Source organism: Psittacula echo (genome assembly GCF_963264785.1).
Source record: "Psittacula echo genome assembly, chromosome: 2".
Classification (NCBI taxonomy): Eukaryota; Metazoa; Chordata; class Aves; order Psittaciformes; family Psittacidae; genus Psittacula; species Psittacula echo.
Window position 1 is genome coordinate 156,861,459 of NC_137737.1, and position 25,241 is coordinate 156,886,699.

At 39.0% G+C, this 25,241-nt stretch overlaps 1 protein-coding gene across 1 annotated transcript in view; it reads right to left on the bottom strand.

Annotated features, from left to right (window-relative positions):
• The window catches only part of TRAPPC9 (trafficking protein particle complex subunit 9), a gene marked incomplete at its 3' end in the record, with an annotated part of 503,806 nt that overhangs the window by 433,688 nt on the left and 44,877 nt on the right, over window positions 1-25,241 (bottom strand). The window contains exons 11-15 of the mRNA XM_080610640.1: window positions 23,883-24,009; window positions 18,520-18,665; window positions 13,426-13,511; window positions 4,813-4,939; window positions 2,500-2,632 (exon numbers count right to left, since the gene is read on the bottom strand). Coding sequence (XP_080466766.1) covers window positions 2,500-2,632; window positions 4,813-4,939; window positions 13,426-13,511; window positions 18,520-18,665; window positions 23,883-24,009 — 619 coding nt within the window. The remainder of the gene's footprint in view (window positions 1-2,499; window positions 2,633-4,812; window positions 4,940-13,425; window positions 13,512-18,519; window positions 18,666-23,882; window positions 24,010-25,241) is intronic.

A 25,241-nucleotide genomic window follows, 5' to 3' on the forward strand; every position in this document is an offset into this window, starting at 1 on the left:
CCTGCAATAAGCAGGGACATCTTCAACTAGATCAGGTCGCTCAGAACCACATCCAGCCTGGCCTTGAATGTCTCCAGGTTTGGCAAATCTACCACCTCTCTGGGCAAAGATGCAAGAAATCGGATTCAGATTTCATCCTGCTGTCTGAAAATGAAGAACGTTCTTTGTTTCATTTCTTTACCATGTCTTTTACAGGTGCAACATCCTCTGGAGAACCCCAAAGATAAAACACTGTTGACAGGAGTTGCATAAGGCAATTTCCTGGTATTACAGAGGCTGGGAGAAGGAGTAAGTGATGGCAAACAGAGACCCCTTTGTCATGAAGGGGGCCTACAAGGATGCTGGAGAGGGACTATTCATCAGGGACTGTAGTGACAGGACAAGGGGTAACGGGTTCAAACTGAAACAGGGGAAGTTTAGATTGGATCTAAGGAAGAAATTCTTTACTGTGAGGGTGGTGAGGCACTGGAATGGGTTGCCCAGGGAGGTTGTGAATGCTCCATCCCTGGCAGTGTTCAAGGCCAGGTTGGATGAGGCCTTGGGTGGCATGGTTTAGTGTGAGGTGTTCCTGCCCATGGCAGGGGGGTTGGAACTAGATGATATCAAGGTCCTTTCCAACCCTAACTATTCTATGATTCTACACTGTAAGGTAGCTAGGAGTGCACCTGAATTCCAAGGATGTCACAGCAACTGAGATCAAGCTCTGAAGCTAAAATTAACTCTTAGTTTCTTCAGATGCTTAACACCAAGATACAAAGAAATCTTATTTATGTCCTATGTTATCAGCTGAACATATACCCACAAACAGCAGATACTATGCTCATTTAAGAACAATTGCAATTCCCTCTGTATTTCAAACCCATGATGTTCTTTAATATATTCGTATCTTGAGATATCCAATATTAATTTTCATTACAGCTAAACGACACAGACTCGGTATCTAGCAGAATTTTTATAGGGAATTTACCAACATGTAACTTAATTGCAGTGTTTTATTATTTTGCTGTCTTCATCAGGGTATTATTTTTATATCTCTGTAATACAATGCTATCAACACAGGCCATTCCCCAGCAGCAAGGTAGAAATCAGTATGGAAAAATAAGAACCAAGCTGACTCCTTTGCTTCACTGAGTAAACCATACATAAAAGGAATATTAAAAATAAATGAAAAAATAAAAACCCCAAACAAACAAACCTGAAAGTCTGTATTTTTAAAACACTTTCTAAAATGGTAGTTGGATGGCAAGACTCAGATGCAGTCATCAGCGTGCAGCCTAACACATGAATGCTCTGGAAGCTTGAACAGTTCCAAAACGTGAACTGAATTAGTGTCTTACCAGCCTCCTCTAAAATCCTGGAATTAGTCAGCCACATTCTTAAAAATAACCTGCATGAAACCCCACTCTACTTCTGTGTCCTTTTTGGTGAGTGTATAGGCCTGTACCTCTTAAACGTAATGTTTCTGTAGTATGGTATCAAGTCTGGGCCCCTTCTGAACAATGGCAATATTGAAATATTGCAGCAAGTCAAGAAGAGGGTTATCAATATGATGAGGAGGCAAGAGCACATGACACACAAGGTCAGGTTCAAAGTGCTGGGTTGGTTCAGTTTGAAGAAGAGAAGAGGGGGTGATTTTTACTCTTCTGAATGTGGTCAGACATTGGAACTGATTTCCCACAGAGGTGAGGGAAACCCCATCCATGGAAACAATAAAAACTTAACTCGATAGTGAACTGGGCAACCTGATCTAACATTTAAGTTACAAGGATGCTGGGGATGGACTGTTCATCAGGGACTGTAGTGATAGGACAAGGGGTAACGGGTTCAAACTGAAACAGGGGAAGTTTAGATTGGATATAAGGAAGAAATTCTTTACTGTGAGGGTGGTGAGGCACTGAAATGGGTTGCCCAGGGAGGTTGTGAATGCTCCATCCTTGGCGGTGTTCAAAGCCAGGTTGGATGAGGCCTTGGGTGGAATGGTTTAGTGTGAGGTGTCCCTGCCCCATGGCAGGGGGGTTGGAACTGGATGATCTTAAGGTCCTTTCCAACCCTAACTATTCTATGATTCTATAGCACTTCTGAATGCCATCCCTGCTTTGAGCAAGATCCTGGACCAGACAACCTTCAGAGGCACCCTTTCCAACCTACACTACTCCATAGATTACCTCTTTGCTTCAAGATTTTCTGACTGTTTCACCTTTAAAAGATTCATTCCTTTGGAAGTATGATTTTAATAACGAATGACCATTACAGTGTTGTACAGCATGTAATCATCCATCAGTTGATTTAATCTCAAAATATATTCTATGAAATCACAAGGTTTTAACCAGTAAAACAAAAAACTCAGATTTATACCCTAAAGTAAATAGCAGGGATACAGTCTGTGTCTTAATTTTACTAACACACTGATTATATACTCAGACAAAAGAGGTTTTATTCAGTGTGTGACTAACGCTTAAATACGACCAGATAAAATCAACCTTGAATTCAGTTTCTCACCTTGGAAGGGAGGTACTGATCTGCAGCCTTGGCAAAGCTGGAACGACTTCAACAGTACAGCCATTGGTCTTGACTCCTGGCAGATCGTCCAGAAGGCAGTCACTGAAGACACCAAAAACTGAAGTGTGGTAACCTGATTTTTAGAAGAAAACACCAGTATGCTGTGAGCATTTCTGTATTGTGCGAGGTCTAAAAGTACTGAGCTTACCAGTCAGATCTTGCCAATATTTCTGCTACTCAAATCACCACCTTCTCTACAGGAAAATCTTCTCAGGACACAAAAGTATGTAAAAGGTTTTCAAATCTCCTAAACAACATTTATAACTACATCACAACATATAAACAACAATCATGTATGGCTTTGTATCTGTGAGATGTAAGATAAAAAACAACCACCACCTTGAAACTCCATGATTTCTACCATACATTATAGTAAGTTCTGTGGAATCCTTTACTAGTTCAATACGAAAACACAAGGTATAGAGATGAAGATTTTATACGATATCACCTAATCCATGGCTGCACTTAAAACTTGTTAGACTTCAAGGATGTAGCTCCCTACATCCTCCAAAAACTGTTAATAAGCAAAAGTCTCAACTGTATCCAGAAGCTAAAAGAATGCTAACTGAAATTATTCAGTTAAAAAAAAAAAAGAAGCATATATGCATGCATATATGTACACTCACATACAGATATCAGCCCAGAAAGCCGGGGCTGCCAAGTATCCAGGGCTGTATCAAAAGAAGCTGGACCAGCAGGTCCAAGGAGGTAATTCGCACCCTCTATTCTGCTCTCGTGAGACCGCCCTGCATCCCTGCGTCCAGTTCTGGGGCCCCCAACATAAGAAGGACGTGGAGCTGTTGGAGAAAGTCCAGAGGAGACCACAGAGATGCTGCGAGGGCTGGAGCAGCTCTGCTCTGGAGCCAGGCTGAGAGAGCTGGGCTGGGTCAGCCTGGAGAAGGCTCTGGGGAAATCTCAGAACAGTTTCCAGTAACTTGGGAGGCCAAAACGAAAGCTGGAGAGGGACTTTTTTACAAGGGCACATAGGCATAGGACAAAGGGGAATGGCTTTAAACTGAAAGAGAGAAGATTCAGATTAGATATTAGAAGGAAGTTCTTTACTATCAGTGGTGAGGCGCTGGCACAGGGTTCCCCAGAGAAGCTGTGGCTGCCTCATTCCTGGCAGTGTTCAAGGCCAGGTTGAAGGGGCTTGGAGCAACCTGGTATAGTAGAACCCAAATCATTCTATAATTCTACACACCCGCCATAAAAGACCACAGCTTATCCTCTAAAATGTTCATTTTAGAAGGAAAGCACCTGCACTTCAATTCCTTAGCAGTCAATATATATAAGCTGTATCTGTAGGAAACTTTGATATATTGACACACAAACAGGCACCAAGTACAGAAATCAACTCCTCTACTTGCAATATATTTTTAGTAGGTGGAACTAAAAGCAGACAACTACAGCACAAATGTTCTGAATGCTTTGATTCTATTCTGTATTTACCGAAACAGTTTCTGGAAAAAGAAAAGAAATCATATGAAGAATCATTTTATGAGTAGACAGAAAAGCACTTAAGTAAACATCTGTGAGCACAGTGTTTCTTCAAGCTCAAAGCCATCTTCTTTTGGTGTTTAGCTTTATCAAAATGCTTTTTTCCCCTGTAACACTTTATTCCAGGAACAGGTACCTAAAATTGCGTGTTGTTAAGATGATTCAGTCCTAGTACCTGTTGAATCTATCATCTTCACATATACCTCCTTTTCAAGGAGGCTGATCAGCTCATCTTCTACAAAAGCTCTTTAATTCTCTTTACTTACTACAAACACCATTTTATTTAGGCTTATTAATGACACGATATCTCAACTGCAGAACACTGCACACATCAGCTAAATTGTTTCTACAGAAACAATCTGCAAAAAATTCTGTCATTTTACATGAACACAGTTAATTAAGAAAAATGAACTGCAAGATTATCTTCTGCTTTCTTATGAAAAGGTTCAAGTAATCCTCCTCGGAAGCTTTCCAAATGAAAGTGTTAATAAAGGGGAGTTTGTGTTCATTATCCTTTTCTTCTCATACATGAGATATTGTAAGTATGTGCTCATCACTGCTGTTGCAAGCAAGCACCTTATCAGGCCATGCTTTTAATGAAGTCTAGTATAGAAAACATGTCTTTTTTGTTTTTGCTTTAACTTAGCGAGAACTTAGAGTGATAAATATATATGTGCCATACTAATTTATGTAATCCAGAGATGTAAAACACATACTTGTTTTGCTAGAAAGAGAATGACTAAAGACACTCCTTACCATTGACAGTGATTTGCCCAGTAGTTTGAGGAACACCAACAAGAGTAACCGGGTAGAGACCAGATTCTGCAGGTAGAGAAAGAGCCGCAGGAAGAGATTCGAATTCTACTCCTGTTGTCAGGAGACCCTGGAAAAGGTCATATTACATAGATTAATCCATGTATGTTGTACACTTATCTTTTTATGATATATACTTCTATTTTAATCCCTTCCATTACATCACCCAAACTTTTACGATTTACTCCCATTTGCTCATAGCGGTTACTTTGGGTTTTAAGTTCCAGTGACTGAAGCATGCACCTAGAATCAGGGCAAGATTTGTATTCAACTGTGGAATGTGTTTCAGGATCTGAGGTAGGAATGAGGCATAAAAAACTAATAACTATTTATATCCAAGCACAGTAAAAAGAACAAGTGATACAGTCTGCATGGTGACGGTTTGTACCTGCGCTTAATTGTACCTACGACCTTATTTATATGTTTGCTTATATTTTGGACAGTGGAAATCAAACATCAATATTGGCTGGAATGATTCAGAATAAGGAGGTTAAAATAATTATTACAACAACTAGCCAATGCAAACTAATAATGGATATGATGAAACTAAATTGATAGTATGTGACTGAACACGAATCCTTCGAGATTCACCCCACAAAAATGGGGTGAACATTTACATTAATACTGACTTAGCCTCAGTCTTCTTCATAATCACTCTGCTTTTGCTGTGGCTGAAGCAAATCTCAGAACATAAACAAAGGTGACCCTATATGCTCTCCAAAACTCACTGTGAAAACAGGTACAGAAGGTTTGTAAGAATATTTCAGTCCCAAAAGCACTGAGCTGTCACTTGGCCAAATATTCACATATATTTGAATTATTCAGGACTTACCTCAACTAAATACTTACATGCAACTACTTAAAAGTCCTAGAAAGAAATCAATGACAAAAAAAAACCCTCCAATGTCTTGTTCAGTATCAGCTATAGCACATGTAAATATGATAAACTGATAGGGACCTCTGATTATTATCTAATCCACCTACCTACTCTGAAGTAGAGCCAACTCCACATTAAACATTCCCAGTATGTTTATCTAGGGAGCTTTAGAATGTCCCTCAGTGGTAGTGTCTAAGAGAGGATTAGGTAATTTAACGCAGTGGTTATACTGGAAAGCCCTTCCAGTTCAAACTTTCTCCTCATACTGCACTGGACTTACCTTGAAACAAGCAATACACATCATTATTTTTCGGTTACTAGCTAACTCCCCAAATTAGCCAGTCTATCAAGTGCCTACAAACATACACAAAACACTACTCACAATGCCATTGTGAAACCACAGTCAGGTCGCTTTTCTGGAATATGGGAAGCTCCTCATTAAGACATGGTCCTAACTAGCCCAGTTTCCCTTCAGGCAAGGGGGACAGGGAAGCAGTGAGGGAGATTTCTCCCACGTCCTTACTCCTCTGCTTCACATTTTTAATCAAGCTGGATGGCAGGACATACATTTATATACAACCATTTCACTTCTTGCAGTATAATCAGTCTTGTGCTCTTAGTAAGAATTAGTCCCCCATCTTCCACTATCAAACTGAATTGAGGGGGTGCATGGGAAGACATAGCCCTGAAAGCCCTTTAGGGTCCTGTAAAGGAAAAAATAACTTGAAGGTGGCCATAAACCAGCACAGCCTCAGGAAATGCATCTAAAGTAGCCATATGTGCACATATACAGGCTGCCATCCTATCCTAAAGGTGCCAGTCAAAACCTTACTGCCCAGCTAAGGGTTTTGAGCTATGACACCTATGAGCTCCCTTACTGCAGGGAATTGAGGCTTGGAATGGATCAGAGTCACATAACCCTGGAGAAACTAAAGATCACAACCATGAAGGGAAATAACACAGGGAAATGATCTGAGAAAAATTATATCAATGGTAATATTTTTAAAGGCTAATGGTGAAGGCTCAGGAGAATCAGTGATTGCAACCCACATGTCACAGAAAGCACCTTCACTGCCAAAGCGTTTAAGAGGAGTGTACTAACAGCAGACAAAATTCAGACAAAAATCAAGATAAATAGAGATAGTAATAGACAAAAAGGCACGTGAATGCATCTGGAGTACAATCACCCAAAACATGCATGTGCCTATGGACAAGAAGGAAGAGTTACTATTAAAATTGATGGTATAAAATGATTTAGTAATAGTCAAGGAAAAAGAAAATGCTATCTACAGTGCACATAGTTCCCTAACCCCTGAAATGATACCGAAATGACACCCTTGGATCATGCTGATCGCAATAACAGCATGTTGATCACAGCTAACTGCTAAAGCAAAGTAAGTCCTCAGTGCAATGTAGTTTTCTCACAATGCATTAAGAATGCATTCTTAGTCTATTCTTTAACAACAAAACCCATGAAAACGAAGAGATTGTTTAGAGAACAAATGCAATGCAAATGCCAAAACACCTACACTAAGCACAAACTATGCCTGGACTAGAAATAAAAGAGCTTCAAACATATTATCCCATAAAAGAGAATAAACCATTCACTTCTTTCATCATAAGAGCTTTAGTATTCAGTAGAACTTTAAGTTTTTAAAGTAAAGGTATTAAGAAAACATAAAAACTCACTGAAATGGACAAAATCCAATATAAACCTCAATTAGGCTTCTGAGTTCCAGATATAAACTGAAATCAAGATACTTACCCTTAAAACTTAACCCACACATATAAGTTTGAAAAGACAATGACAGATCTACAATGACTGAAAGACATTTTCAATATCGCTGTTGGCTGAATAGCAGGAATCAGCAATATTTGCCCAACATTGCCCTCTGGTGCCTAAAAATTGTTTAGATTAACAGTGAAAATCAAATCAAGGCTGAAGTAGTCATATCCTTTAGCCAAACATATCAGATACACAAAAGAAGGGAAATAAGTGTTAGATTTCTTTCCCCTAGAGTCTTATTTCTTATTTCAAGTAATAATATTTATTAATTGCTTAGTAATCATTGCTCTTTCTAACCTTATAGGAAAAGTTTACCCAGAAACAAGACTTTTTTCAGGGAATATATGAATCATACACAAATGCAAAAAACAATCTCACATTTCCTTGCATTCTTACAAAGCAATTTAAACTGTCTTAGTGAATATATGCATGTTATTATCACAGCATGTCTTTCAATCACTTCAAACCGCGATTTAGTTTTAGAGTAACAAAACAACTTGGATGTAAATGGCAGCATTTGGAGATGCTGTTAAAGCAATATGAGTACGTAACTGCTTTTTTTAGGCTTTACTTACCAATCCTGAAATACAACCATTCTTTTTTTAACGTATCACTGCCTTCAAAGTTAGTTTTTATGCTGAATGTGCTTTATACAATGTATTATTTAGAAGAAAGATTTCTCTACTATTTCTAGTAAGGTTATTTTAGGTAGACCTAGAAAACACCAAACATGATCGTTTTTATCCTTCTCCCTCTCACCTTTCTTGTGCACATTCTTGCCCAATATAGCTTGAATTAAATGTAGCATATCAGTAAGTAAATATCATAGAATCATAGAATGGTTTGGGTTGGAAAGGATCATAAGATCACTCAGCTCCAACCCCCCTGCCATGGGCAGGGACACCCCACACTAAACCATGTCACCCAAGGCTCTGTCCAACCTGGGCTTGAACACCACCAGGGATGGAGCATTCACAACTTCCCTGGGCAACCCATTCCAGTGCCTCACCACCCTCACAAGATGGCAGAAACAATACAAAGATGTGAATTCACTAAAGAGTGGTTCATGGAAACAATTTAAATGACCATAAACTAAGTTATGGGACTGATTATAAAGATTTACCAGAATTTTAGATGGTATTTTTAAACCTTAACATGGAGTTCTTCGCTATTATAGTTCGGAAGTTTACAAAAATGAAGTCATCTAAAAGCGACTCTTGCAGCATCATTAATTAAAATGCCACACTTCAGACGTCTTCAAATAAATACAGGCCCCAAACAGAAGAACTACAGAACAAAGACTTTCTGTTTGAATAATGACTTCATACTATAAATTACATTATCCCTATGGTGGAGCAAGTCGAGAGGAGGCCACGAGGATGATCAGGGGCTGGAGCATCTCCTGTATGGAGACAGGCTGAGAAACGGGGGCTGTTCAGCCTGGAGAAGAGAAGGCTGCGTGGAGACCTCAGAGCAGCCTTCCAGTGTCTGAAGGGCGCCTATAAGGATGCTGGGGAGGGACTCTTCATCAGGGATTGTAGTGATAGGACAAGGGGTGATGGGTTCAAACTGAAACAGGGGAAGTTCAGGTTAGACATAACGAGTAAGTTCTCTACTGTGAGGGTGGTGAGGCACTAGAAATGTTGTAGATGCCCCATCCCTCAAAGCCAGGCTGGACAGGGCTAGCACTAGATGGACCTTGCAACGAGATGATCTTAAGGTCCTTTCCAACCCTCACTATTCGATGATTCTATGTTTTGGGGTAGTATTTTTAGTTCTATAATAATTTATTAAATATCGATAATATTTATTAAACTCACTGCTCTGCATATATTGTAGCCTTTACAGAACCAAGGCTCTATCTGCTACAATAAGTAGAGAAAAAATCCTTTTACTCAATAAATAACAATACCTCAAACTTTCTAAGCTTTTTTTCTTTTATCCCCTTTTATAAGAAACTTGAGAAACAAAGAGGAAAAAGTAAAAACCTCAGAGGACTTAACGCACCTTGCAATGCATCTTTACATTCATTTTCTATTAACAGTAGATCTCACTAGACCATACTTTCTTTAACTTCAAACATTTGTCCCAAGATACAAAAATATCCATCAGAGATTTCCCAGATTTATTTCTGAAGGCCTGAAATCTGAAGATCATTTTATGCCGGTTACAAAAAAGTCTTAGTAACTGCAAAAGAGATAGAGGCTCTCATTCACATACCTGAACGAGTTTATGCAGAAACCAAAATTCCTGGGAAAAAAAGTGGTATACAGACTTAGAGCTGAACATCACAGCTCCAGTGGGAGACTTGGGTGGCATGGTTTAGTGGGAGGTGTCCCTACCCATGGCAGGGGGGTTGGAACCAGATGATCTTAAGGTCCTTTCCAACCCAAACCATTCTATGATTCTATTCTATGTTAACTTGGGCTCCACCACCAGGACAGCAAAAATAATCTGTTTAATCCACTGAACCCATAGCTAGTTAGGCTCAGTTTTGTCACACTCTCACTCTTATTTCAGATACCTGCTCAGTTTTATTAAAGCACTTTCTCTGATCATCCCAATGGCCTCCCTGACTTCACTTTATCAACTAAAATACAGTCATTGGACTGAATCCCTTCCATATTTAAACATATTCATTTGTCATTTTACAAACACTTATTGCACCTTTCAATGGATCAGTCTTCTAACTATACAGACAAAAGAAAAACTTGAAATAGAAAAGTAACACAGAAATTGTTCACACATGAAAAATGGCTATCTAAAGAGAGTCCAAAATCATGAATATGCGTGACAGGGAATAAATAGTAGGAACAAAAAGATGGGCAAAGAGCTTTGAGAACAAGAAAACAGAAATTGCATCAACTCTGCATATAGTACAGGGCTTATCATCTAAGCAACACTGATCAAAGTCTTGTGTCCAGAGTCTCATGTCAAGTCTAAAAATTCAATTTCTTTTATTTCAGCATACCTCAATTAAACTACATGTACCTGGCATTAATAGTTCAAATCATTCAAAAAGCTAGAGAAGTCTTTCAATGGGGAATCGTTCTCCTTAATGACTTGGGCTCAATACTAAGTTGTTTACCATCACAACTTTCAGCCTTAAACCCCAGGAAGACATATTGGGAAAAGTATCGTGGTAAAAGGTTGGATCAATGCTTCCAGCATTCATTTAACATGAAACGAGTAAGCAAACAGAACAAGAAATCAGAAATTGTAAGATAAGGAGGAAAATTAGAATAAAGGTATAAGACTATAGATTTCACAACAGTTACATGATGATTAACAGTGGACAACAAAAAGGGTAAAGAACAAAGGCAATCAAGCAATGGAGAACTTTTAATACTACTCATCGCTGGAAGCAAGCCTGAATGAGTAGTCATACTGCAAAGGTAAGGTGCTGAGTCAGAAGGAAAAAGGTTGTGGGACAAACAAGCTGAAGCTCCCCACTAACTGACAGAAAAAGATAAACTTGCTATGAATGATTCCGTGAGACTAATATAATACAGTGTGATACACGATGAGAAATCAAACAACAAGGGGGCATGGGGACTGCAGGCATGAGTACATGTTAATAATAAAACAAAACATCTTAAAATATTAAACAATGCTTTGAATTATTAAAATAAAAACAGAACAGTTTATTCTTGTGATAAAGTAATAACTATTCCCACATTCTAGAATCTCACACATGAGATTGGAAAGCAAGAACAACCTAGGCTGGAAGGAAATGCTAAAGGTCCTCCTGCCCAGCTCACTGCTCAAAACAAGGGCAGCTTTGATAGTAGTTTAGGTTTTTCACTGCTCAAGTTTTGAAGATTTCTCCAGGTGGGGATCTCATGCTGTCTCTGGGCAACCAGTTCTAGCGTATGATCACCCTCACGACTGGAAAAAAGGGAATTTTCTATTAGGAAAGTTTTCCGTTGCTGCACCAACTCTGACTCTTACACTGGGCACTTCTAGTAAGACTGATTCCATTTTCACTACACTTTCCCATTTGGGGATCAAGGAAAGCAATAGGAATTACCCCAGTATTCTTCTCCTCTACAAACTCAGCAGATGTAGCTCTTGAACCTGACCTCATGTCACACATTCCAGCCTGCCAACCATCTTGGTAACACTGCTGGACTGACACCAGTACGTCAGTATTTCTATTGTACAGGGAGCTCAAAACTGGCGTTGGTTCTAAAGACGTTGTCTCTCACATGCCAAATTGAAGGGAATAATTACTTTCCTCAACTTGCTGGCTACAGTCTTGCTACCACAGACAAACCAAGCAAAATCAACTCATTTCTACCAATGAGCTGACACAAGCGCACAGCAGAATTTCTCAAAGCACTCTATTTATGGAGCACTGACTAAAGAGTTACGTTAATCACTTCAATTATTTGTATCTAGTTTGCATGCCTGCTTCCTCCTCTGCTTACCAATGAAACTAGAATATTAATTCAAAGGCAGAACTTGATCACGCTAACAGTAAGTAGTATTGATGCTACTACAATTAATTTGCTCAGGGAATGGATGGAATGCACAACTATGCAAATAACTATTCTGAGTTCTTAAGTGTGTGTAAGCACTCATAAGAAATTTTCTCATTAAGAAATTACCCAAACACAAAGTTTTTTAAATATATAATTACATCATTACTTACACAATAGAAATTTAACCAGAAATCAAAATGTTCTTAAATAAATTCATCCCTATATAGAGTCCTTTCTGACGCAGAGCTTTAAAATTACTTTTTCTATTCCCTCCTAACAATTTGGAATGCCTCTGTGAGGGTTAGCGAAAATGCTGCTGAGGAAACCAGCGTGTCAGCTTCCAAGAACAAACTGTATTATGCTGCAAGTACAACCTTTGGGCATGTTCATTTTCCATAGAAAAACACTTCATTATATGTGCCATACTACGAGTAATTTAAGTCAAATTGTTTGACTGGCCACTGCAGTAAACCTATCAATAAGGCAAACAAACAAAAATGCTGAGCAAATAAGCACACGCTGATTCACTTAGAAAACGCAGAATCAACTAACCTGGAAAAGACCTTTAAGATCATCAAATCCAGCATTTACTTCAGCACTGCCAAGGCCACCACTAACCCATAGCACCGAGGGACTCATCTACAAGGTTTGTGAACAGTTCCAAGGACAGGGATCCCATCACTGCCCTAGGCAGCCTGTTCCAATGCCTGAGCACCCTCTCGCTGAAGGTATTTTTCCTAATATCCAGTCTAAACCTCCCCTGGTGCAGCTTGAGGCCATTCCCTTTCGTGTTCTGTCACTCGTTACTTGGGAGAAGAGACCGACCCCACCTCACTACAACCTCCTGTCAGGCAGTTGTAGAGAGTAATAAGGTCCACCCTCAGGCTTCTCTTCTCTGGCCTAACAACAGGTTCTAAGAAACAGGGTTTATTTTTTAAAGTAATATTAAAGGTAAATATTTAACATAAAGGACAACACTGGATTAGGACTGAGTGAAAATTAAGTTGCTTTGGTAGTTGGAGGATTTTTTACCTTTAAATTAGTTGGCATAAAGAGGAATAGAGATTTTCAAACTACAGTAGCAAATATACACTAATTACTAGGTTTGGGAATATAATTATTACTTGAAAAACAGTATATATAGATTATGCAGCATGAGCTCTAGTCAGTGCAGAAAGGTACAGAATTGATTTATGGGTCAGTAACAGTAAACCATTTAAACACTGAGTGGCAGAGATTTTCATTTCAATACCTCATCACCAACAAATATGAGAAAATTGACAGTATTTGCACTGTTGAACTGAGGTCATACTGAGGGAAATGGTTCTTTTAAACTATTTCAGACAAGCCCATATGAGAATTATTTTCCAGAAAAATAACAGAAAGGGGAGATTTGGAAAGATACTTACCATGTTTTCTACTCGAAGCTCAAAAGGCATAGGGTTGTACACCATCAACTGAACCTCACATACATCTCCCTGGACCCACTGGAACTCTATATGAAATGATTGTAAAATTAATACAGGAATTAACCTCATCACAGTGTCATAAAAAACCATCATCAGCTGCGCTATCAGATTGCTGTATTATCCTATGTTTTAAATTAACATCTCCATATAATCTTCACAATCAAAAGTCCTGCTCATGTGCACTGCGGGATACAAGCTATAAATCACAGGCAAAGCAATGGGGTAAATCATAGTAATAGTGGTCCAAAAACCCAACATTACATTGGCAAAATTAACTCAGGCAGCCATTCAAAGCAGTACTTACACATATCCTTAATGTTAAACACTTAAAGTCTTATGTACTTGGAGTTAGGTACAGAGTACACATTACCTTGGATATTTAACTCAGACAAGCAGCAACTACATGAGGAATGAACACAACAGGAAGAAGGAAATTGAAAATAATTGGAACAAATCTTCATATAGACACAGCTGATGATATGGAGTCAATAAAAGATCCTTCTAAATTAAGAAGGAAACAACTGCTCACCAGCAAGACACTACCTTAATTTTCTCCTATTAATTTTCTTTGGGAAATACTAAATAGATGCTGTGGGAGGAGAAGATGACACTAAGGTCTATGGATACAGACTTCCTGAGGTTGACAAAATGGGAGACTTAAGCAATAAGAAATTACGTAACTTGTGAAAATACTTAGGACAATGAACAAAAATAGATCAGGTAATAAGATCAACTTAAAGTATACATTTCCCAACAAGAGACAGAGGTTCTACTTTAAAGACACTTCATCCTGCCAAGTTCCAAATTTGTGTGCCTTTTTTGATTTGAAGAGGCAAGAAGTTTATGGAAGTGATGGCAGCAGCAGGGATACAAGTTCTAAGGAACTGTTCAACGCAGACAGATTATTTTGCATCAGCACTTCATAACCTTTTCATCCCACAAGGTCTTGTCTGCCTTCCATATTTCTCACAGTTAACCACATGCACCTGACATTCAGACTTAAAACCGAACATGATGAGATCCTCCATACAAGCTGAGGACCTGCAGTCCAAATAAACAAAGGTGGTTTAACTGGTTTCATTAAATAAACCATTACTATAAGCTAATCTACAACATTTGTGGATGAACCTTTACTAGTTTACTCAATTTTAACCTATGTTACTAACTCTTTTTTACTAGGATATTTGAAAGTGTCCAGTAAAAAATACATATATATATATATTATTAAGACTGTAATTCACCGTTGAAACCATCTGTACTCTAATTGTACATTCACAACCATTTACTACCTGATTACATTTTGCAAGCAATATTAGACAGCTCAAGGGAGATGTACTTAATGCAAATGTTTAACTGCAATTAATGCTAGTGGAAATTAAAAACATACATTCTGAGCTGTTAACAGGTCCTATTACTATGAAAGCTGAAAAGCAAAACTGGTGATTAAAACAAAACGTCCAAAAGCACAGTTCTAAGGGATGTTCTGTAAATTTCTTTTTATTTAACTGCTTATTAGTGTCCACAATGTCCTATGCCTTCTGCAGTCCCCAAAAGAATCATTTACTCCTCAAAAGAGGTGTAGTACAGAGCTTCAAAGGGATCTAAGCACCGAAGCCCAGTTATGCTTGACTGAATCCACATAGGCACTTGTAGTAGCCAAAGTAGGCACTTCAGTCCTTCTAAATCAATTTCTACATTATAAGCACTACTACAAGATTGGAATGTTTTTCCTGAAAATGCTTTCATCAATATAACTGTGTAAAAAGTGATTCTGGAAAATGAGAAGAACATGTTGGAAACTATTGATTTCATTGAAGTATTAAACACAAACCACTGATTTGTCTGGTACTTTAATCTGCCTTTTCTGCCAAAAAAGAAAGGATTCTAGGACCATTTAAATTTTACAGGTATGATCCCTGGAATATACTCCCTGACAGAACAAGTGATTTTCTTCTCTGCCTTGCCAATCAGAGATAGGGGTGCTGGCAGAAGTCAATCCATCATGCAGATCAATACCTGGCTTCAGGGCTTGCATTGTCACTCGGGCCTTGGTTTCTATGATCATGGCAAATCCTTCAACAAATACAGCCTAATGGGAGGAGACAGAATTCAGTACCAAGAAGAGCAGGAGAACCTTTGCTAGGGGCTTGCCTGACTTGCCAGTCTTGCTTTAAACTAATGAACTTGGGACGGTAGTGTCCAAAGATGTGACAAGTGCAATGCCCTGCACCTGCAATGACATAACCAAAGAGCCCAGTACAGGCCAGGATCTTTAGATGGATAAGGAGCAACTTCGTTAAAAGGACCTGGGGGACAACCTGAACAGGAGTCATCAGCACGCTGCTGCAGCAACAAAGGTGAATTGGATCCTGGGCTGCATTTGCAGGGGCATTGCTAGCAGAGATGTGATCTTCCTACTCTACTCAGCCATTGTCAGGCCACACCTGGAGTACTGCATTCATTTCTGGTCCCCACAGTTCAAGACAGATGTGGACAGAACCCAGTGGAGTGCCACAAAGATGATCAAAAGGATGCTGAAACAACCCCACAAGGAAAGACTGAAGGAGTTAGGTCTCTACTCCCTAGAGAAGGCTCAGGGGAAACTTGTCAATAACCCAGTACTTACAGGGTTGCTACAAAGAGGACAGAGGCTCTCCTCACAAGGAAACAGATGGAGAAGGCAAGAGGCAACAAGTACAAGCTGCATGAAAAGAGGTTTCATCTAATAATAAGAGAAATTTTTTACAATGAGAATGATTGCTCACTGGAACAACCTCCCCAGAGATGTGGTAAGAGTCCACATCATTAGAGCTTTTCAAGATGCAGCTAGACAGGGTGCTGGATTTCTTGTCTGAGCTTCCTTTCCCATGAAATGTTGAGATCTCACTAGCTATCCCTGGTCTCCTTTCCAGAAGGTGTAGCTACCCCATGGAAAAGACACCAGGGCAATGCTACAGAATTGCTTCCCTGGGGCAAAAGCTTTCGAAAGGAAAGGTAAAACGAGGTTATGTGGTCCTAGGTGAAGAGCTACATTTATAGCATCTAATATAGGTATGACATTAGTTGCCAGATTTACTAATGGAACTACATTATGCATTCTTTCTGCTTTAGACTACCAGCACTTTAAAAGAACAAAGAAAAATTTATATCAAAATCAGCAGGTTTATTTCTTATGACAAGCATACAATTAAAGCAATTTAACCAGAAAATAATTATCCCATTTATTGTTTCCAAACAGAAAAGCTTTTCAAGCTGAAAGCATTTCCTCAAGACTTCCTAAAGAATTTTGTTTTGCTTTGGTTTGTCAGCAGTACTTGATTTCCTTTGCTCTAACAATAATTTAACCAAAATATGGCTTACATACTTCCATGTAAGAAAAACACTGTTCATTTGTTAATGGCATTGCTTTTCATTAAATACATGCAATTAAAATATTCTCATTAGTTTCAAAGCCCATTAAATTTCTCATCTCCTTTCAAAGGAAGTCTCTGATTCTATTTTGTACACTCCTTTGTTTGCAAAACTTTGAATGGAACATTAAAGGCTTTTAAAAGTGAACACACTGTGTATGTACTTCAAAAGACAAATGGTTTTGAGGAACACACACAGTTCAGACGTCTCCTTAGGCCACATAAAAACGTAAGAGGAGCTACTGCCCTGTGAATATAAAACTCCTATGGTACACAGAGCACATATACAAATCCTAACTTGAACCATTTCACAGAAGACAGGTTAAATCATAATAAGGTATCAGTTAGATGCATTTGTTTCTCCTGAAAGAGATAAATTGAAAACCAATTTTAAAATCCGCGTGGTCTAACACTGGGATTCCATAGGTGGTGAACGACCTCAGTCCAGTTTCCTATGGATCTGCATCTTTCATCCAAGAAACTGAAACTCACTCATCCTTGTTTCCTCATGTTCATCATGATACCATTATGGAATCATAGAATAGTTAGGGTTGGAAAGCACCTTAACATCATCCAGTTCCAACCCCCCTGCCATGGGCAGGAACACCTCACACTAAACCATGTCACCCAAGGCTCTGTCCAACCTGGCCTTGAACACTGCCAGGGATGGAGCATTCATAGCTTCCCTGGGCAACCCATTCCAGTGCCTCACCACCCTCACAGGAAAGAACTTTTTCCTTATATCCAATCTAAACTTTCCCTGTTTCAGTTTTAACTCGTTACCCCTTGTGCTATCACTACACTCTCTAATGAAGAGTCCCTCTACAGCATCCCTACAGCCCCCCCCTTCAGATACTGGAAGCTGCTCTGAGGTCTCCACGCAGCTTCTCTTCTCCAGGCTGAACAGCCCCAACTTTCTCAGCCTATCTTCATACGGGAGGTGCTCCAGTCCCTGATCATCCTCATGGCCTCCTCTGGACTTGTTCCAACAGTTCCATGTCCTTTTTATGTTGAGGACACCAGAACTGCACACAATGCTCCAAGTGAGGTCTCCCGAGAGCAGAGTAGAGGGGCAGGATCACCTCCTTCGACCTGCTGGTCACGCTCCTTTTGATGCAGCCCAGGATACGATTGCTTTCTGGGCTGCGAGCGCACACTGAAGCCGGCTCATGTTCATCTTCTCATCAATCAACACCCCGCAGTCCTTCTCAGCAGGGCTGCTCTGAATCTCTTCCCTAAAAGCAAAGAATATCTATCTCTTATCAGAAAAGGAGAAGCTCCAGCAACGCATCTATCTCAGGGCACCACACATGATAACTGGCTAAGCTGGCTACTGCTGAACAGAATGTGTCAGAACTAAGTTTTCCCTGATTTCTCTTTTGCGCGAGATGGAAATAAAACGAGTTTATCTCCTCTGAAGATCAATTTGATCATCTCTGGGACTTTATTCCTCTTCTGAATGTGAAAATGTCTCACAGAAAACAAAGCTTTGCTCCTTCAGAACTGTAGGCTAAGAAGCTGATTATTTCCAACACAAGAAAGCAATGTACATATTTGCTTTCCTTGACCAAGGAAGATTTTCTAATTTATCAAAACAATGGAAAAGGATGAAAAATATTCTTACCTATTTTCTTACTTCGTTCTTCCCCACGACTGTGCGCAATAATTGGAGAATATATGAAGGGGCTTTTGGTTGACACATTCTGACCAAGTAGACTTTTCACTTTGTGAGGTCGGAGGCTGGTTGGGAGGTTCAAGAGCTTCACCGATCTGTTGAGTAAAAATCATTTTATAAAGTTTTATTTATTCTATTTTATAATAGCCAGTTGCGTTAAAAATGAACTGATAAATACTAAATGCTACTCTGAGCACTGATTAATACACATGAAATAGAAAACGTGAAGTAAACAGCTGCAATACAAAAGAAAGTAATATCAACCCAAGGAAACTGAAGATGAAGTTTCTGAAAGCTCTCAGAAAACAAATCCCAAAGGAAAAGCACCTTCTGTAGAAACCAACAAAACCAAACCTCACCACAGAGGTGATTCAGAAGCCACAGGAATAAGTCTAGCTAAAACCCAAGGAGACTTCTAAAACCAATTAAGAGGCCAAGTGCAAAAATGCCATAAAATCCCAACATACTTTAACATAGATTAATTCCCTTCTTCCCCCCTTTCCTACATCTGCCTCCCACTGGAAAACTTAGCTCCCTGGAATTCCTTGATAATGCCGTAAGAAACCAGAGAGATTATAAATGCTACAGTGCATGATTAAGTTCTCATGTTTTATGGAGTGCTTCAAATACTGTGACAAGAGCACTAAGAAAGAAACCTGCCTTCTTCCACTGTAAAGGTCATAGAAACAACTTAAAACTTATTTAGAAAATTATAATATAAAATAAAATCACCCAGAAACAGGTTGCCCAGAGGAGCTACCCCATCCCTGTAACTGTTCTAGGCCAGGCTGGATGGGGGTTGGAGCAACCTGCTCTGGTGGAAGGTGTCTCTGCCTGTGGCAGAGGGTGGAAACTGGATGAGCTTTAAGGTCCCTTCAAACCCAAACCATACCATGATTCTACAATTCTGTAAGTATCTTCACTTTGAAAAGCAGATAAGCATTCTTTATTAAAACAATTTTGTGTCATTTACAGGATAGTGCTGAAGTCATTCACTTGCCAATGCCACAGAATCATAGCTTACTTCAAAACAACAAGCTGTTATTGAGAGCATGAAAAGTCCTCAGCGCAGTTATAAAAAGCACATGCATACAAGAAAACCAAGACAATAAGCTACTGCTGGGAAATAACAAAGCTGCAAAAGAAGTACTACACAGACATGTTATCTCTCCAATATTAAACACCTGAGAAGAAGTTACTAGATAACACTAAAAGTATCTTGGAACAAGAAATAAATTACATTCATGTATTATCTGCTGGTGATAGTGTCTGAACATAATCAAATGCAAAACAACAGATGTGAGCCTGAAGAATAAAGAGTAACTGTGACAGATCCCTGAATATTTTGTATTTTAAAACCTCTTCTGATAGAATTCTGCTAGAAATTAGAGTGCAACTTAAAGCCAAACAAAAGAATGATACTTATTTGAGGAAGCAAACATTAAATTTGATAAAGTGCTAATAAAAAGCAATCTTAATTTATAGAGAGAGAAGTGCTTCAGCTCATCCATCATCATTATATAAATACTGATTGTATAAATCAGCATTTATATAAGTTTTAATAAGCTTCATCTTAATGCATGACAGTGGAAGGAATATTCTTAACCACATCAGCCGTACCCTCACGGGTCATACATAGAACATGCCAAATCATTTAATTTCTTTGTGTGAGCAGCTTCAATGATGCACATTTTCTAGTCCCTGGCCCAGCCTGACTGAATCCAAATGAGTGACAATTAGGAATTAGAAAATAATTTCACTACCTACCCCAAAAGATCAAAATCTTGTGTTTGGAAAAAGTTGTGTTAACTAAAAATAACTTTGCTTAGAGGGGAAATGGAGATAAATAGAAGATGCCGTCTAGTAGACAAAAGGAAGATAAAAAAAGGCCCCAAGTAAATTTAAAGTAGTAACAAAAGTGTATAGGGACAACTAAAAGACATCATTGCTGAAAAGGAATAAGATATTTTCTTCATTTAAGTATATTAGTAAGAAAATGAGTTTTAATACAGGTAAGTTATGAAAATGGGAATAGTGAATTCTTATCTATTAGAATAGAAAGGCAATTAATTATTCTGGTTTTTTAGAAAATACCAGATGATGATTTCATACTACGCTATAATGGAATATTCCCCAATCCAACATGCGTTTAATTTATGAAGCTTCACTGAAAGAAATAAAAATGCATCAAAGAGCTTTCCAGATTGCTCTAAGGACGATGGAGGGGGCCTTTTCATCAGGGCCTGTAGTGATAGGACAAGGGGTGATGGGTTTAAACTGAAATAGGAGAAGCTTAGGTTAGATATAAGGAAGAAGTTCTTTACTGTGAGGGTGGTGAGGCACTGGAATGGGTTGCCCAGGGAGGTTGTGAATGCTCCATCCTTGGCAGTGTTCAAGGCCAGGTTGGATGAGGCCTTGGGTGCCATGGTTTAGTGTGAGGTGTCCCTGCCCATGGCAGGGGGTTGGAACTGGATGATGTTAAGGTCCTTTCCAACCCTAACTATCCTATGATATGACGAAGCATCTAGTTAAAACACATGATGCACACCAAAAAATGAAAGACTATAAAGAATACTATACTTAAATAAAGGACAGGTAGACATTACATACTAGGTTAACATGAGTAATGGAATATAAAGGTTTTGCCAAGCCAAACTTCTTCTATGGCTTTATAAGCCGGGGGGGAAAAGGTAACAGTGTGACTATGTTCCAATTTCACTGTTGCATTTCAGTGTTTGACAGTATTTTGATTAAAAAATCTGCATCCAAATTAAGTACCCCCTATTAAATGGATTAAAAACTAGTAGACCATGAAATGTCAACATTAAACAGAAGTCATCATTGTCAGTAAATGTGATGTCTCTAGAGTGCTCTAGCATGGACTGAATCAAAAACTTAGATTATCCAACATTGATCAAAACCACATTTCCACACACTTATAATTTATGTCTCAAATATTAGCATGATTTAGCTGAAAGAGCTCTGCACTCCTGCACCATGGGTATTTTCCAACTAGCTGGACAACTCTACAGCACGCTACATCTGTTGTGTAGATGTAAATGGAGGCTTTATATATAGATACAACTAGTATTTTGTTGGATTACCGATTTTTATCACTATGGCTTTTCTAGAACTTTCAAAAGACAAGAAAAGGGAGAGGAGGAGAAGAGCACAAACAGAACCTCTTTACTGTTAAATACTGCTGATGTTGGGCTCCTCATCCCATGGCAAAACAGTAGCAACTACATTCAGTGCTCTGAGTGCATCTAGATCAGCTCAAGCTGACGGTGTAAAGGAAGCACCTGGATGGTAAGCAACTTCTTAAAGCTAGGCCTAGGAATAACAAGTAAAGATAATGTGCTTGTCTCTTTCTCTCAGCATACAAATGTAAATGCCTCTATGCAAATGTATGTAGCATGGGGAATAACCAAGAAGTCAGAGACACGTGCAGGCCCTGCAGAGCTACGATCTTATTGGCATGTTTGGAGGCTCCTATGACTGGAGTGTTGGAAGGAAGGATGCGGGCTCTACAGGAAGGACGGGCAGGGGAGACGAGGAGTGAGTGTTGCCCTCTGTGTCAGTGACCACCTGGAGTGCACGGAGCTATGCTTCGGGATAGAAAAGGTGCCAACCAAAAGCTTATGGGTCAGGGTTAAAAGGAGGACAAGCACAGACGATGTTATATGGGGGTCTGCTACAGGCCACCTAACCAAGAAGCCAATGGAAAATGAAACAATACCGTCCACACAGGCCAGTAATTCAACTCATCCTAAACAAGACACCTAAATTATGTTAGAAAAACCTGGAAACAACTACTTACGTGCCTTGACTGCAAATATGATCTAGGGTGGTCAAATATGACTAGTTTAGCTCTATACATACATTTTTTGTGAAACTAAATCAACCCCCAGGTCAGCTGATAATAAATTAGTCAACTAACATTCCCACTGTAATACACAGCTTTAGTTCTAACAGTTATGATTTTGGGATCATATGTCTGCATTGCATGTTTTCCAACCAAGAAGCCAAAACCAGCTGCAACTCCAAAGTACACACTGCACGAACTGAAACACAGTGGAGGCAATGCAAAGCAGGTACCTGTAAAGTCATCCCAGATGCCTTGCCAGCACTAACTGAATACACTGAGGGGACAACGCTGGAAGACATCAAGGAAGACGTACTCTGTGAGTACATATTAAAAGACAGGTGAACCAGATGGTCAGTCAGTGCACAGCTTTGCACCTGCTCCAACCAGGAGATAAAACACACCTTCCAGGACACTAGAAGTGGTGTGACCATTCCGATTCCAGATACAACTCCATCTGCCCACAGCCAGCCATATGTTCTGGTCAAACCTGCACCTTCAGCAAGCACCTCAAGCAAGCACCTCCCACACAACATTGTTAGTGTGAACAGACCTATCATATTAAGTGCACTACAAATAGTTAGACAAGGTCTCTTTCTTCAGTAAAAAGAAACTAATAAGTTAGAACATAGTAACAGAAAGTGGCCATAGGGTAAAACATGCATTCTCATTTCAAGAACTAAGATCTGAAAATCAATATAATTTTCAGTATTTGGTTATGCACTTTATTATCTCCTATGTTCTTTGATATTAGAACTTCTGCTTCATGGAATTTTTGATGACATCGCTCTGTGAACTCCAAACTCTGCAAAAACTCTTTTCAGTAACTTCTACCATATTTTTTATTAATAGAAATAATCTCTTCTTCAAAAAAGCCACTTCTTGACATAGATTTTTTTAGCTTTTTATCACTGATGACCAGTAGCTGTTTTCTATCTCTGACTCTTAATACTTCATGCTAGGCTTTAACCTAAACAGTATTATTCATAGGACTGACTGCATGATGTGCTTTGGCACCCAGGCACTAAAGGAATACAGATGTAGAACTGGCCAGTGAAGATGCCAGCTTCAGAATGCAACAGAAAGGAACAGCTACAAAAAGCATCAGTTCCAGCTGAGTTCCAAGTTCCACAGATAGAGACAACTTGTGGACTTTCAGTATGATCGGTATCTAACTTAAATCTCAGCTGCAGATAGCTGTATCAGAAACTCTTGAATGACAGTTTAAAACAAAAAAGGCCACTCTCCTCCTGAAACTAAAGGCCACAGAAAGTGTTTTCTCCTCAGAGGCTCTATTTTTGCCTAGTAACTTCTCAAAACGAGCTGACATTTTGACATTTTGCCATGCTACTGTGAGCAACTGTTATAGAAGTCTGTATCCTTCCAGGATCTTTTAAAATGTGACAGGTACAGTGCAAAAGTTAGAGATTGTATTCTGGAGTCTTACCTCACAATAGGCAATTTGGTGAATGGAACAGGAGGCAACTTCAAACCATCTGGAAGAGTGATGTATTCCATCGTACCAGGGCATTTTGCTGTGTAGCTTTCCAAGCTCTGTGTTACATCTTTCTTTTCTAGAGAATAAATTTGTTGAAAATAAAGGTAAAAAACCAATTTCTAATATACATGCAACAAAAGTTTAAGATTAAGTTCTGACCAAAAGTTTTATTTGGGTATTTTTTTGTATTTATACAAAGTAACTCTAATGGAATGCCAACTAAGGTTTATATACAATGCTTATAGAGATATGCTCCAGAAGCTTTACTGAATGGATCAAATATAATGAAACAACCTTAAGCAAGAAAGTTTTCTGGCCTTGTCAGGATTTTTAAAGTCTCTGTTTATATCTACTTTTTGTTAGTTTTCATTGCCAAAATAAAAATTCCTACAATTTATCCAGTAAATCTACATACCCAACACAACGGGCCTCAAGCATATTATGGCTAATAACAGCATTGTTATACGAACAAGGCCTGCTCTGAAACATTAGAATAGACAATACCAAAGAAGAGAAACAAATTACTTGATGTTAGCTTATGCTAGAATCATAGAATCACAGAATGGTTTGGGTTGGAAAGGACCTTAAGATCATCCAGTTCCAACCCCCCTGCCATGGGCAGGGACACCTCACACTAAACCATGGCACCCAAGGCTCTGTTCAACCTGGCCTTGAACACCGCCAAGGATGGAGCATTCACAACCTCCCTGGGCAACCCATTCCAGTGCCTCACCACCATTACAGTAAAGAATTTCTTCCTTAGATCCAATCTAAACTTCTCCTGTTTAAGTTTGAACCCATTGCCCCTTGTCCTATCACTACGGTCCCTAATGAAGTGTCCCTCCCCAGCATCCTTATAGGCCCCCTTCAGATACTGGAAGCTGCTCTGAGGTCTCCATGCACTCTTCTCTTAGGTGTTAAAACTACCTAATTCTAAAAATACTTCTACTATATTATGCTACTAAATCGTAACAACTGGTAGGAAAGTTCTTCTTTGGTTTTGCTTAAAAATACAAGAATGTTCAGACAGACATTATTTGAGTTATCTTCCATGATGGATAGCAAATGCTTATGAATTTTATCCAACAATCATTTTCAACAATAGATACAATTGTGCCCCCAGAAAAAAAATGTGTATTGGAAATGTATGGCCTGAACATGAAACTATTCCACTGATGAAATGGGAGTCGGCAAACAGAAACAAGCCTGAGAGTGTGTTTAGAGGGAAGGCTGACATAGGTGAAAAGTCTTACATATATTGTATATATTTACGTTTTATAGTACAGTGAACATTCCTCCACGATTCTA